General features: G+C 38.8%; 1 protein-coding gene across 2 annotated transcripts; it reads right to left on the bottom strand.

Moving 5' to 3' along the window:
• Positions 1-1128: 1128 nt before the first annotated feature.
• LOC101172367 (DCN1-like protein 1) lies at positions 1129-14432 on the bottom strand. Of its 2 annotated transcripts, XM_004081498.4 has the most exons (7): positions 14300-14432; positions 12691-12907; positions 9757-9925; positions 9409-9539; positions 9239-9321; positions 2992-3088; positions 1129-2485 (listed from the first exon to the last, which is right to left on the bottom strand). In XM_004081498.4, exons 1-7 carry the CDS (start codon positions 14300-14302, stop codon positions 2406-2408), a joined length of 780 nt encoding a protein of 259 aa, XP_004081546.2. In that variant the 5' UTR covers positions 14303-14432; the 3' UTR covers positions 1129-2405. The 2 variants fall into 2 exon arrangements, with proteins under 2 accessions (XP_004081546.2, XP_020568509.1); XM_020712850.1 differs by lacking the exon at positions 14300-14432 and having other exon boundaries at positions 12691-13167.
• Positions 14433-15537: the final 1105 nt, after the last annotated feature.

The following is a 15537-nucleotide window of genomic DNA, read 5'->3' as shown; positions in this document are numbered from 1 at the left end:
GGTTTCAAAATGTTCAGCCACATTTTCTTAATTATTAGGACAAAAGTAAGATTCAATTCCTTCACTTGTACTAAGCTTTTAACTTTTACACAATTACAGTCTGTTTCATAAAAATGTCCTATCATTTCTGGATTTATGATGGAAGTCAATGGAGTGGAAGGTTCTGGACCCTGAGTGATGACGCTCCAGTTTACAGTGCAGAGGGGTAGATTTAAAAAAAAATTAATTTTCCCCTTAAAAATAAAAAAATAAATAAAACTCCCAACACAGTTTGTCATAGAGTCACGCTTTGGTGGTAGGGGACAGATGGTCCGAGACCCCACCTTCCTTGTATAATGTCTGTTTGTTTGTGAGCATGTGCGTGTATGAGCGTGAGGACGAGGAGAGGATAATTTCTAATGAACTCCTGCCTTTCTGCAGAAATTGTCTCCAGGAAAACCAGACCATTTTTTGGGGGATTTTGATTAAAAACGATAAAGTGATAAATAAAAGACTGGTTTGAAAATAGATCAAAAGATTATCAGAGTGGGACTTTAAAATAACAATATCAATTTCTCTGTTAAAAGGCATTTTCATTTAGAGTTTTAAACACTAAATGAATAATAAATAGATGGATAGTATCCATTTAGGTATAAGAAGTGGTCTGTATTATATCGCCACAAAGTTAGTTGAATCTGTTATGTATTGATTTGTGGACCACATGTGGAGATGCGTATGGAGGGGAGGTAAAGCCCCCCCCCCAGATGTTTGTCAATGGCTCTAAACTGATAACTGTTTCCATCATCTGAATCTTCAGAAATCTTGTTTTTTATTGCAGAGACGGGGCTGGGAGGGGCAGACTCCAACCCAGTAAAAGAATTGCCCCCCCACCCCCCTTGCCTACTCTTCCCAATTTTAGTATGAATCAATAAAACCACCCCTTAAGTTGAAAATAAATGCTGTTTTAGATTATTAAAACAAATAAAAGCGTTTGAAGTCAATCTGTCTGCTCTTTTCATTTGTAATGGCCGTCCACTCTGCTGTTTTCATTTGCCACCCTTCCAAAGTCCTCTGCCCCCCTCCTGCCCCCATATAAAATGTTCTAGCTCTGCCACTGGTTTACTGTAACAAACCAACTAAATACAAGGGTGATTATGAAAAAAACTCATGCTTTATTCATCTTTCTTAAATGAACAATATACTTATGCTCCTTACATGATGATCAACAATATATTCTAATGTTCCTTACTTTCAGTAACACTGAGGACATGGGTTGAACAAAAGTATAAATATCATCAGACAGGTTGATTTTTTTTTGTTTTTTTTTCTTAAGGCGTATACTTTGTCCTCTTGTTGCCTTCTTTAGTGTCCTGACTCCAGAACTAGCCGCCTCTCGTTGCCAGAACTTACAGATATGTACCATGCAATTGCAAAAGTTTGCCTTTTATCGTCTCCAAAGCTCCTCTGAGATGCTGCTAAATCCTCACTTCAGCTGAAACCAACAAAATCCTCGAGGGGTATAAAGAGTAAAAAACAAAACTTCTCCCCAATCTGCTTTTTTTTTTAAAAAGGATGGAAAGAACAAACTTACATTAAACTGACATCCAACTCAGATTATTCAGACAAACAAATAGCACAAACCAGCATCCACTATCTTGATTAAAGCCTTTCCTTAAGTGAAATGTGTTGATCAAAGCGGCCCGCTGTGACTTAAAAAACAGAAACATGGGGTTTAACATGCTTTCAATGATGAGCTCACGACTCCATGACTGAACACCCATCGAACAATTAAACCAACAGCATAATCATCCACGATACTGAGGCGTCCTGTTAAAGATCTTAGCATTTACTGTACACAAAAACAATCATCTTTTGCATTTATAAACTGAGCATTTTATATTATTCTTCATATAGTTCATCTTTGTAAACTGTCCCGTTAGATACAGTATGTACAGTAAAAACTGCATCAGTTCAGTCGGTGCTGGTGTCGTAAGCACTCTGAAGTGAGAGTAAGGTGTGGGACGTTTGCGCTGTCGCTCGCAGCCTCGGTTAGCAAAACGCAGCTGGCTAGGAGGAATCTTTTAAACACGCAGGTCCTTCTTCTCCGCGGCATTTAGAGCGCAAACGGCCATCGACGCTCCTCGGATGCTGCGCCCGTGCCGGCTCATGGGGTGATGCGGCGTGGCATCCAGGGCGCTGAGAGTCTGGTCGTGTCCGTGTCAGTCAGAAGAGGACAGAAACGCCAGACGTTCTTGCAGTCTCGACTCAGATCCCAGCAGGCGGTTTCCTGATGGTTTCAAGTGCTTCATGTTTTCTCCTTGAAGTCTACAATTTCTTTTTTTACAAGTCTTTAAAAAAATCCCAATGTTCCTGTAAAAGAAACAGAGTTCTGTTCGTTCTCGTTTCCAGTTGGGATCCGTCTGGATTTAGAGAGTTTTACGTTTGGATCCTGTAACAATTGGTCGGGCAAATTCCACAAAATCGTCAATAAGAACCGGCCACGCCCCTGGAAAAAACAAAAAAAAACACCTTCAGTGTGAGTGACAGACAAAGGTTGTGTCCGAATTCCTTCACAACATAGTGCACTAAATAGTGCGTACACCATATTTCTAGTGCTGTCCGAATCTACAATTCCAAAAGCCAGTGCCCAAGAAATTTCCCAGAAGTCTCTGCAAAAACTAGTGTGTATTGATGGTCATTCGATTAGTGAATATAGACCACAATGCATTGCATTTGAACAATTTTCCAAGTGAAAAAAATGTATTAAAATGGATTTTTTTTAACCATCCAAGTTTTCATCATCAGAGCTCAGTGGATCAATAAATAGTCTTTGTAAAATGTTCATATTTATTAGGTTTTTACTTCAGGAAATGTCATATTTGGCGTGGTGTCCACATTGCTTTTAAATCCAGGGCTCTAGATAGTCCCGCACTATATCGTTTTTAGTGGTTAGGGAGTAGGGAAGGAATTCAGACACAAAGTGTTTGAGGGGCGCCATGTTTTCGTGCTCACCTTCCTCATCATAGTTTGACATGTCATCTGCAATCATGTTACCAAAGTCCAACAATAAGTTCCATGTGTCCTTAGGGATGGATCGTTTATGGTGTTCCTGAAACAACAGAAACCAGATTGAACAGAAACCAGGTTCCAGGATTAAAACCAACATGTGTCTTCATTGATGGATGAGCCGTTTTGTTCTCTGTGTTTCGCTAAAGTCTCTAAACCCGCAATTTCAAACCTTTTTCAGACCACAGACGAGTTTGATGTCAGACTATATTTTCATGGATTGTCCAGTATGAGGGTGAAGTGGGCGTCTGATAAATCTATATCAATATTTAGCTTCTCGGTGAAATATCTGGAGCTGCTTTTAACTTTATTTGTACACTAGATTTCATGTAGGAACCATTAAGATGGGATCTAGACTTCCCCATAGCCCATAACCGTCTAAGTAGAAGCTAAAAAAATCAAGATGCCCACTTCAGCCTCGTCTGACGTTTAAGGTGTGACGGAAAAATTAATAAAAAAGGTCACTAAAACTAGCATTTTTCTGTATATAAAAATAAACATGAACCCACCTTTTTTTTTTTTTTTTTTTTTTTTTTTTGTAACATTAGACTGGTGGTTGCTGAATATTCTACATCATTATTATGGTCTGTGGGAAAAACTGTCAAAATAAACTCATATTTGGAGTACAGACTCCTGTTTTTTTTCTGTTAAATGCAGATTTCTTTTCTGTTGAAGTCAAAGGCTCTCCTTCTGTTTCCTCACTGGTTTTCTTCTATGAAAAGAAACATTCCAAATATGTTTGGTTTTTGTTAACTTTACTAGCTTTGGGGTTTTTTGGTCGATGCAGCCGCTTTAAGAAAGTAGCGGATGGATTTCCGACAGGTGACCGAGCGAGTGACTTCAAGAATGAGTTGGATGCCGTGAAGAGAATGCAGTTGTTTTCCAAAATAAAAGCTCCTTCCGGATCAGATTATTAAGAAAAAAATGTTGATTTGTGGCACGGTCCCAACTGACCAGTACCGACCCATAACCAGGGGGTTGGGACAACTGCTCCCTAACGATAGTGTTTATATCATTTATTGTTCAATCAAGTAGAATTAAGACTAAAAACGGCATTTAAATCCTTCACTGTAGTTCGTCCAGGAGCGGCCTCATTCAAATTTGAAAAACTTGCTCCTCCTCTGATGTTTCTCCTGTCTGCAGTGGCAACGTCATCATTTTGCGTAAACAAACTCTAGAGGCGTCGTTCTACAATAGACAAAAATAGACAAGTGCTGACATGATGCTAAGATGTCAGATTCTTTATCCATGTGAAAGAAAAGTTTAATGGTTAAAAACTATTACATAATTCATTACAGTCATGGCCAAAAATATCAGCACCTTTGCAGTTCTGTCAGAAAATGCAACTCTTCTCTCAGAAAATTGTTATACCTGCAAATATTTTGGTTTTTGCGTGTTTCTTGGTTTTGTTTACCCTGGAGCAACACAAAAGAAACGCTGACAACAACACAAAGTCAAACCTGACAGAAATTCACACACAACTCAAAAATAGACAGGACACAAATATTGGCAAATGGTCCAAACTGGAAGCAAATGCTGCTGCTGTAGTTTGTCCTTAAACACACCTGCAGCAGGTGATACGGTCAACACACCATCATCCAGATACATGGAGAACAGAGCTATGGGCTCAGATCAGATCAGCAAAGAAAAGAAAAATAAAAGAAAAATAGTCATTGTAAACAACTTTTTGGACATTTTGAAAACCGTTTTAAACTTGAAAGAACTATATTTAAAATTTGAAAAAACATTAAAAACTTAGACCTAAAACTAACCAAATGAAAAATAAATGGTAAATGGCGTATACTTATAAAGTCTTAATTTATTGTCCTTCTTGAACTCTCATATGTCTAAGTTTGAGGCCGCAGATATTCTCATTTTTATAATATTAAAATAAACAATTTAATGTGGATTTGCAATACGACCCTTATAATGTATCCCTATATAATGACTGACTTAAACTTCAGTTTTTGCAACATCAAGAAGCAGTAGTGGTGCTAAATAAACTCATCATCCTCTTCCTCCCTCTCACTCATGGTGCAGAAAGAATTAAACATAACAGGGGAAAATAACTAGACAAAACAGTAAAACAGCTAAACAACTAAACACATTTGGTCAAAAACCCACACTTAAACACAAATCCATCCAGACAGGCAAAGGGAATGGTATCCCATAATCCCACAATCTAACGGCAGAACCAAAGTTACACCAACTTCATTGAATTAATGAGGGGATGAGGGGATGATGAGTTTATATAGCACCCCTACCACTTTAAACTGTAATGTAAATGACGGAAAATTCTTTAATGAATTTATGCACACCGTGTATTTTTTTCCCCGTCCTTTTTATTGTTATAAAAATGAGCATATCTGCAGGCTCAAACTTAGACATATGAGAGATCAAGAAATATAATTAATTAAGATGGAAAAAATATTAATTGAATTGGAGTAATATGACATTAAGTTGGATAAATACATAAATTTGAGTTGTATAAACAATTATTGAGTTTTATAGACGTAAGAAATTAGCTTGAATAAATTTAACTCAATTATTTTTTACCAATAGAAGTAATTCATTTAAGTTGCCAAAATTGGATAAGTTATATATATGCGTCACAAGGAAAATGGAAATAAGATAAGAAACTCGTGCGTTTACTTTGTTCTTCTAATACAAGCAGAAACTCTCTTTTGTTAATGCAGCCATGTTACTTTTTTTATGGACGTATAATCTTCAAACGCCATCATTAAAACCTCAGACTCCGTCTCACTGAAGTATGGCACTTTCTTTTTTTCACTACCCGTTTCGATGGTGACTCCAGAAATCGGCGATCCATTGAGAATGTCTTTATGTACCTGCTGTGCACGTGCATTAACCCAGGGTTACCAAGTCGAGCGTAACTACGCCAACTCATATCCGGTCTTTTGGAACCGACATACCCAGAGTAAGCAAGTTTAGGCGGATTTCAGCCAGAGTTCAGGGTTAAAGTCAGGCTAGTTTAAACATGCTTCCTGGACTACCCCCCAGACCAGGTTATGTTCAGAGCATGAGTTGCTATGGCAACTTGAAATACCCTGAAACATACCTCAATTTTTGGAACAGAAAGCTGAGGTTCTCCGCTCCCTTAGCCTCAAACTTACCGTGGTAACTAGCATAACCTGCTTTCTGGAATACCCCCCTGATAATGATCAAAACATCGGTTGTGTCCACCAGCAAACATTTTTTTTGTAAATCCCCGAGACCAGAAATGTTTCAATGTTCCGACAGAATGCTTGCTGCTGTGATTTAAAGAAACACAAACGGTGACATTTATTAAAGAGTTGAAATTCCCCCCCCCCCCCCCCCCCCCCCCACAACCCAAAGCTGTAAATCTGCTTTCATCTTTAAAAAGGTCTTGTTTTTCTTGCAGGATGAGTAAACATGAGGCAATGATCCCACAGTAATGCAGTTGGAGTAAGTGCAGAGCTGACCTGCATGTTTACTGAAACAGACAGATCTTGGAACATTGGTAAGGCCTCATGTAAGCTCTGTCATTTTAGAGATCATACATATTAAATTGATCTAATAAGAAGACTTCAGAAAACGCAGCTTCAAAGGATGAGAAGTGCAGGAAAACACACAATTTCATTTGTCTTGGTTTCATGCTGCACTCTTCCACCAGCTGCTTTTCTGTGTGAGCTTTTCTTTGGCTTCCTATTGATGTTCTTTTGTGTTTTTTGGGGGTTTTCTTTTAGTAAAATTCTGATGCTGCCACTTATTATGTGCAACTTCTTACCGTTATTAAAAATAAACCAACAAAAAAACAAAGACGTGATGTGAGAACCAGTTGATCAAAAGTGTTAAACCTTAAAACCAGATCTTTAGCTCCAGTGTCTACTTCCTTTCGACTACCGTATCTCTTAAACCATTTATGCAAATAAGATCATTTCCATGGATTCTGAAGCAGAGAAAAGCAGCTCTGAGCCGTTATGAAACACTTTACTCAAGTAATGTGTTGCATCTCGGTGCAAAGCCGATATAGAGAGCTGCTTTTCTCTGCGTAGGAATGGGCTGTTTCCTATTGATCACGTAAATCCGGGGTGCTCATTACCTCGATCGCGATCGACCGGTAGATCTTCAGGGACATGAAGGTAGATCGTGGGCCAGCAAGGATAAATGACCAAAAAAATAAAAATGTACTTCAAAAACATCCGTAAGCGTATCAAAATCCTCACAGATTAGTATGGGACTTGATTGACATGCAGATCGGCCAATTGGACATCCTTTGAAACATACATCACTGTACAATATGTTTAAATTCACTGAGTGCAAATTCTGTCCGTCATCAGAAAGTCGCTTTCTTCCCCGTGGCACGTCAAATCCCCGGCGGAAGACCACTCCGGACAACCGGAGTGTTTATTGAAGCCCCGGCCACCCCGCATGTCTCCTCCTGCTATCGGGTCTGCAGTTCCCGCCTGATAAACACGAGTTCATTAAGGAAGCAGTTTTTTCCGTGGCACGCGCTTCGTACAGAGCCATCAACGCCTTTGAAATGCCACGCTCCCCCCGCATTGCACGGTTTACAACAGAACATGACAAATGATAGTCGCTGCTTTCTGTCTTTGTAATAAAACGCTTCATCTGTTAATACAAAATTTGTCTTTGTGTAACCTAACTGTGTAGTTTTTAATTATCAGTACATAAACAACAATGTAGATATAAACATTTAACTAATAAACATAAATAACTAACATGTACAACTAAAAATATATATATACACACACCCACCCACCCACCCACACACACACTCACACTAAGGTAGATCTCCAAGAAATTGTCGACTCAAAAGTAGCTCACATGCCAAAAAAGTGCGAGCACCCCTGGCGTAAACGCTTGATGTGACGTCAGATAGCGCGTGTCGCCAGCAACATCTCTGGTGTTGGAAGGGTTAAAGGACACAATCAGCAGAATATTAGAACCAAAAACCACCGTTGTTTGCCATTTACAGACCATCTACATTGTAATCGCCTCAAGGATGGAAAGTGGATATTTTAACAATATTGGGCAAAAAAGACATTTGAACCTTATTATTCAGTCTGACAGTTCAATAGAGCTGTGGGAAATCTCCGATCCAGCTCCGATCATCTTTTGATCGGTTTATTAATTATAATTATGCTGTTTTTAGACAAAATCTAAAACCTGTGTGGTTTTCAAGGACATAGTTTCTGCTGAGCGGCAGGAGTTTAATTCACCTCTGAGTTGTGGGCGGGACTGTTGAAGCAAAGTAAGCCTGCCTCAACTTCCCATCATTCATCTGTTTACATGCTCTCCCGCTAGCTTAAAGTCCCTCACAGCCCCAAAATTTAGATCCAGATTCCAGCTCAGATGAGGAAAACAAAGACGTACATGGATCTGTTTGTCTACAAGTGGATGCATCAGAATCAGGGAGCTCATGGCCTGCTGATTGTAGCTTCCACAACACAACTACACTCTTTTTCAAAAGGCATTTCTTCCGTCCGCTCCTTATTCACGATTTGAACGAAGAAATACTCAGAAATGCTAATTTTAAGCATAATTTTTTTATATGTCCTCCTTCATCAGAACAATGCCACAAGAACAGGTTAAAACTCAAAAAAAAAAAAACATTTTTATTTGAGTGGGTCTTTAAAGAATAAAAACCAAAACCACTAACAAACCATGCAGAGAGGCACACATGTGGAAATAACAGTCCCTGTAAAAAACAAAAAAATTGATAACAGGTGGATCGAACTTCTCAGAAAGTCTGTGAACTTTATTATATAGGTCAGTCATCTATTCTACAAGCTGTTCCACTTTAAAAAAAAAAAAAGGTCTGTGATTTTCATCATAGATGCTCTAAAAGAGGAATTCAGGAAACCCCTTTTGTTTGGTTTTTAAAGTACTGATATGTAAACTTGAGCAGAAAATAAGTATTTAGCTCCAACAAACAAACACTAATTTTCTCCGTCACAGACCAGTTACTTCCTTTTTAAGCGGCACTTTTATCCCCCACTTGTTGCCTGTATTAGTGTCACCTGTTTGAACTGGTTATTTGTATAAAAGACACCTGTCCACACCTTAAACAGTCAGACCGCAACCTCTCCCCCACGATTAGGTCAAAAATAAAACACCTTCTGAAATGATTTTGAGTGTCAATGTTTCTTAAACTCTGTAATATTTCAGTGATGCTAGTGGGACTCACCAAAAGGAATCTATTCCAAAGATCAAGGAACTTAAATCGTCCTGACAGAACCAGGTTCCAGTAAGCCACGGCCATTTCTAAATCTGCAGGGAAATCACAAAAAATAATAAGCAGGCTCCATGACGTCCATATGCAACATCAGCCATTTTTAATGATGTGACTCCACATACCTAGACCCTTTTGTCCAGGATTTTTGGCAAAATTAAAAGTGAATTGGTAAAAGTCCTTGAATTTCCCGCTGTCTTTTAGCTCCTGCTCTAATCTTGGCAATAGGGCCTTTAATTTCTCTGGACTGTCACACCTAGAAGTCAAACAAACATGTTTACATCCAAAAACCATCATGGTCAACACAGTCACTTGAGAGTCTTGTCACTAATAACAAACTAGCTAAACGTGAAGCTCACACAGTGTGGGTGGCTTTATATTTAGCCTGCCTTCCCTTCCTGGAGCTACACCAAAGAGGACCAGCATGTGAAGATACTTTGGGAATGTCACGCGCTGCGGACGTTAGCACTCACCCCAGCTCTGTCATTCCATCCAGGAACTCCTTCTTGGTAAACTCACATTGAGTGGCAGCGCGAAATTTCCACGCAACGACCAGTACGGTGATGCTGGCGGGATCCAGGGAGAGGTCGTCACAAAACTGCTGGATCCCATCAATGCCGATCTTATTTTCATCCTGAGGATCTATGGAGAGAAAAAAAACAGAGATTAAGGGACAAGTCTGTCATCAGAAGAAAATCAGTGTATCAATACAGTAATGAAATGTCACTGCAGGCATAAAGAAAAATAAACTTCAAATTGCATTTCTGAGGATTTCTTCATTTCAATTGTTGTGAATCCGGATGAAAAAAATGCAATTTGAAAAAGATTGTATTTTTTAGAAAATACAAAGGGGGGACCACCAGCTCCCTGCTCCGCTCCATTTTGATGAATCCACTTGCAGACAAATAAATTCATGTACGTCTTTGTTTTCCTCGTCTGAGCTGGAATCTGGATCTAAGCTGTTTAGCTGAATAGCTCCAATATTGCTCGTCATTTTTGTTGCAGCGGTAATGTTAGGTTGCGGATTTTAGGGGCTGTAAGCTAGCGGGAGAGAGTGTAAACAGATGGGTGATGGGAAGAGGGCATGGGGTCGCTATACGCTAACCGTCCCGGACACAAATCAGAGGTGAATTTCTGATAAACTACTGCTGCTCTGCAGAAACTATGTGCTAGATTAGAAACAGGTTTAATTATTTGGGCTAAAAACGGCACAATGATAATTAAAAGACCACTGGGAACACTTTTATAATAGATGAAATGATAGAACAGCAACACTGCTGCATGATTTTGTTCTGCTCAAAATCAACAGCTGGTCCTGCTCTAATCACTGATGATAATCTGGATCAGATGGTTTTAGCTTCTAAACACACCTGAACCAGGTAATCTAATGCAAGAAGATGAAAAAAATTGGGTTGATCTTGAAGAGCAGGGATGGGGAGTAGCGTCCTACATATTCTTAAAGATCGCCGGTGTGTCCGAATTCCCGCACTTAGAGCACTCTATAGGGCTCTTAGTATAATTCCGAAATCGAGTGCCCTGGAAAATTTCCCAGAAGTCTCTGCGAAAAACTAGTGTGAGTTGATGCTCACTAGATTGGCGGATATAGAGCAGAATCCATTGGGTTTAAACAATTTGTCATTTGAAAAGAAGCATTTAAATGTATTTTCGTCATCCAAACACAGTGGATTCATAAATAGTTTTCATAAAATGTTCCCATGTTTAGGCTTTTACTTCAACAAATAGGTTACAGCATATTTGGGGTTAAAAAAATGAAATGATAATAATAACAATAATTAAAAATGTATTGAGCAGGTGTCTAAATTGCAGTAGAGTCCAGGTTACTCGATAGTCCTGAACAGAGGTTAGGGGGTAGTGAGGGAATGTGGATAATGCTCAGGACTTTGTTGTGGTCCGTCTATGTGGAGAGTAGGGCTGCACGATATGAAGAAAACTCGCAATATGCGATATTAGTAATTTATATTGCGATAACGATATAATTTGCGGTATATAAACAATTAGCAAAACAACCAAAAATATTATTCCCATTCCATTACAACAGCTTAAAAATTATACTACAAATGACCCTTGTTGACATAGAAGGCGAACATACAACATAATAGGGCGCCATCCGATTAGTTTACAACGTGAAGGGCTCCATCTGATTGGTCAAATGCAGAAAGGGATTCTTTCAATCCATTAAACACTTCAAGCTGCCATAAGATTGTTTGGCCACATCTAAGGTAACCATTTATTGTTAATTTGCTGTCTTTTGCGATATGCATATTGCACAGCTTGATATTGCGATAACAATAAATTTGCGGTATATTGTGCAGGCCTAGTGGAGAGCCTTCTAAGCCACTATCTTACAACCTCATCTCAACCCTTAGACTATCATATTGAAAATCCAAATTAAAATCAGGAGTAAATCCTTTTTGATTTATCAAGAATTAAAACCAATTTATGGTTTGTTTTCATGTTGGCCACATTCTATTGCCAAGTCCTGAGAAATCAATCAGCCATCCCAGACCATACCACTACCATCGTCTACTGAGTAGGTAATCCTATCTACCACTTTTCTTGCCCTGGTGCCCCTTTCACTAAGAAACAATCATCTGGACTCATCTGACCTATTTTATGTTTCCCAGTAAAATCAATTTTTTGTACAACCCTAATGAAACCAAACAACTTCCGACTCCCAAATCCTGAAAACTTGCGATCTGTTTCCACAAAAAAGCTTTAACTTAAAGCTTTGTTGTAAATCCGCCACCACTTCCTGTCACTCATCTGTTTACACACTTTCTCACTAACTTACAGCTCCTCACGGCCCCAACCTAAAATCACCAGTGCAACAAAAATGGTGATCAATATTGGAGCTATCCAGCCGTACAGTTTAGATCCAGATCTCAGCTCAGATGAGGAAAACAAAGACGTACATGGATGTATTCGTCTACAAACGAAGCAGGGAGCCTTTGGCCAGCCCAGGGTATTTTCTGTGTCACAAATACAATCTTTTCAAACAGCATTTTTTCATCTGCTCCTGTTTTACAACAATTTGAATTACTCGAAAATGTAATTCGAAGCTTAATTTTCTCTATATTTGTCCTATGAAAAATGTCAGAAGACCATTTAAAAAAAACACATTATTTTATTGGAGTGGGTCTTTAAACTAATAAACATTATAAAAAATGTATAATTTTAACATTTTTCAATTACAAATATTCACATTTTTGCTCCCCCCATTTTCCATTATTTCATTTTGTTTCACATTATTCTTTACCCTGTTTCATTCCACTAAGCTGTCTCTTCCATTGTTGATATTTAATTCTTAAATAGCATATGATCTTACTTAAATAAATCCTATGGGGATAATTATTGCCAAGACCCAAATAGTTAGAAATTCTGCTTGCCTTTATAGCGATTGTAGAGCTGCTCCAGCTTTTTCCGGTCCACCGAAGTTTTCATGGATTCCTTACAGTACAGCTCTGGATTCTGAAAGTAGTTATCTGTGGCGACTTCTAGTTTCCAGTCATTCTGTGTGAGGCAGTACACAGCTGTCTTCTCCCCAGCTTGTGTGAAGGACATGAACTGCCGTACCTTGTCCCTCTGCGAAGACTTCAGCTTATGCTGTACAATCACAGGACAGGGGCTGTCAGACCCGGGCGTTATCGCAGCGGGGAACACACACCACAGCACGCAAAAACACACCGATACGCAGACGAGAACACACACTGAAACATAAACATCTACAGGCATTCAGACAACAGTGAGTTAAAACACACTCTGAACTATTATAGTTCAGAAAAAGTTAGGGCAATCTCGCTGACAAATCATGGATCAAGCCAAGATGCACAACTATAGCCTGTCCAACACAGACACGCTGTGAATATTCAAAGCACATGGTGTACTGAGGATAACTACAGTCATGGATGTAACATGAGGATGGAAATGGGATGCCATCACAAGGACCCGGAGGGGCAACAAGTCTGGATTCTGCGTAACACAATCACCGTGCCAAAAATAGCATTTGTTTTAAAAAGAAATGGATGTATAGCACAGGGTTCAAACTCCAGGCCTCCAGGGCTGGTGTCCTGCATGTTTTCTAACCAACCTGCCATTGAAGCTCCATATTGGCTAAACACACCTGATCCAGGTAATCAACAGCAGATGAGGCAGAATTTTTGCAAAACCAGCAGGAGAACTGGAGTTTGACACCCCTGATGTATGTAGGAACAGTGCAGAAAACAAATCAGAATCTAATTTATCAAAATACTTTGCTTCCAAAAGCTTTCGTCTTGTTTATATCATGCAATATTTGGAATTCTATGGCTCAAGCCTGGATAGATATGAAATTTTGGACAGAAAAGAAATACAATAAGTCAAAAGTTTTACTTTTAAAAAGCCTCCATTCAACTGTCAGCATGTCCTCCAACCAGCTGCCTGCCTGCAGCATCTGAGCTTTTACAACATTTCGGACTCATCGGGAAACTCCGAGAATTACTTCATTTATCCATCTTTCATTTTTAATAAATCCGCAAAAAAACCTGAAATAATTCCCAATGGAGTGCTACTATCCATGCAGTAAGGATTATTGTGCAACCAGAAAGGTAACGTTGGGTTAGCATCAACATACCCACAGAGCTAGTAAGTTACACTGGCTAATGTTAGCCGAGTTAGCCCGAAGGTAATGACATTAATGAAATCATGAACAGAGGACAATGTCAGTGAGCTCAAGGCTATGTTAGGGGTTTATGCGTGTCCATCATGATGAAGGTCCAGCGGCTGACCCAGTCACAGTCGAAGTTAGCTGACTGCCAAAAAAGGGAGTGTGGCTAATGCTAGCTGCTCTCAAAATATCTACTGACCTTCGGTAACAGCAGCGATTATAAGAAACTAAGGCGTGTAGGCTAACCTAAACGTAGCCCGTGATGTAGTGCAGTCTTATAGTAATATTGTTAATAGAAAACAGAAATGGCACGAAAGCCACTGCACGGGTTTGTGTTTATTTTGGTTACCTACCATTTTTACACCCGCTGTTTGACCAGGTTGGTAGCCCGACTGTTGCTCCGAATGCGCACGCGCAGAAGAAGTTGCTGAGCAGCAATCGGAGGATTCCGAAGAAGAGCAGCTGCGGCTTCTGCACGAGCAATGTTCACCATCCAGTCTGTCCAGAACCCAATTTACCTCTAACCCTTGTGCTATCTTAGATGACCCCCCACCCCCCTTACATTGACGTGTTCTCCCTACTATGACAAAGGTGGATAAAGGTGGAAAGATTTCATGTAATCCATGGACACCAGTGAAGATCACAAATCATTGAAGGAAAAAGGTTCAACACACTGTCAAGTGGGTCTGCTTGACCCAACTCCCAACGTTAAAGTGCCTAGGATGTTAACAAGAATAAAAAACATGTCAGTCGTCTACGAAAGAAATGCAAAAAAAAACAAAACAACAAAACATTATTATTAAATTATTATTATAATTATTATTTTATATTATAATTATTATTTTAATTATTATTAAAATATTATTATTAATATTATCTTTAATGCTGAGAGCCAAGTAGAAAGGTATTATTCACAAGTCTAGTTCACACTCCCTGTCGTTTGCTTTTCTCCTATTTTGATTATACAAGGATTAGCTGATAACACAAGAAAAAAGGGCTTCTGTTTAATTTGGGGACATTCCAGCAGAACCAGTGAAGGTCAATCACCCATCTTCAGGTGTTATTCTGAAAGGACAGAAGAGAAGAGAAACAAAAGTGCCAAACCAGGAATGTAAGTCATTTAAAAGAACATTTTCAAAAATATTTATGAAACTGTTTTGTGTGTTTTAAAATGAGCCTGTGTGACTACACAGAGCTTCACCATCTTTATCAAACAGAACAGTTTTAGCCTAATGATAAAGATAAAAAAGGTTTGTCTGACACCAAACTTTAAGTGGTAACTGGAGCTAGAGGACAGAAGCCTGATAACCAAAGAATGACCAACAAGTTCTAACTTTGGAACCTCTAAAAACTCTCAACAAGCGAAGAATTAGCACAAAATATTAGATCACAACAGTATCAAATAGATATGAATATTCAACAAAATGTTCTTTTTCATCCATTCAATCCATTCATAAAAATAATTTCATCAGCTATTATAATATTACTAATATAATATAATATTACTAAATATAATATAACACAATATAACTTATTTTTAGGTGTACAGTGAGGGCTAAAGCTATTTATGGACTATTTAGTATGTTAGAGA

Source organism: Oryzias latipes, chromosome 21, assembly GCF_002234675.1.
Source record: "Oryzias latipes chromosome 21, ASM223467v1".
In the NCBI taxonomy this organism is placed as follows: Eukaryota; Metazoa; Chordata; class Actinopteri; order Beloniformes; family Adrianichthyidae; genus Oryzias; species Oryzias latipes.
Note: the sequence above shows the minus strand (reverse complement) of the source record. Positions and strands in the feature narration are given on the sequence as shown.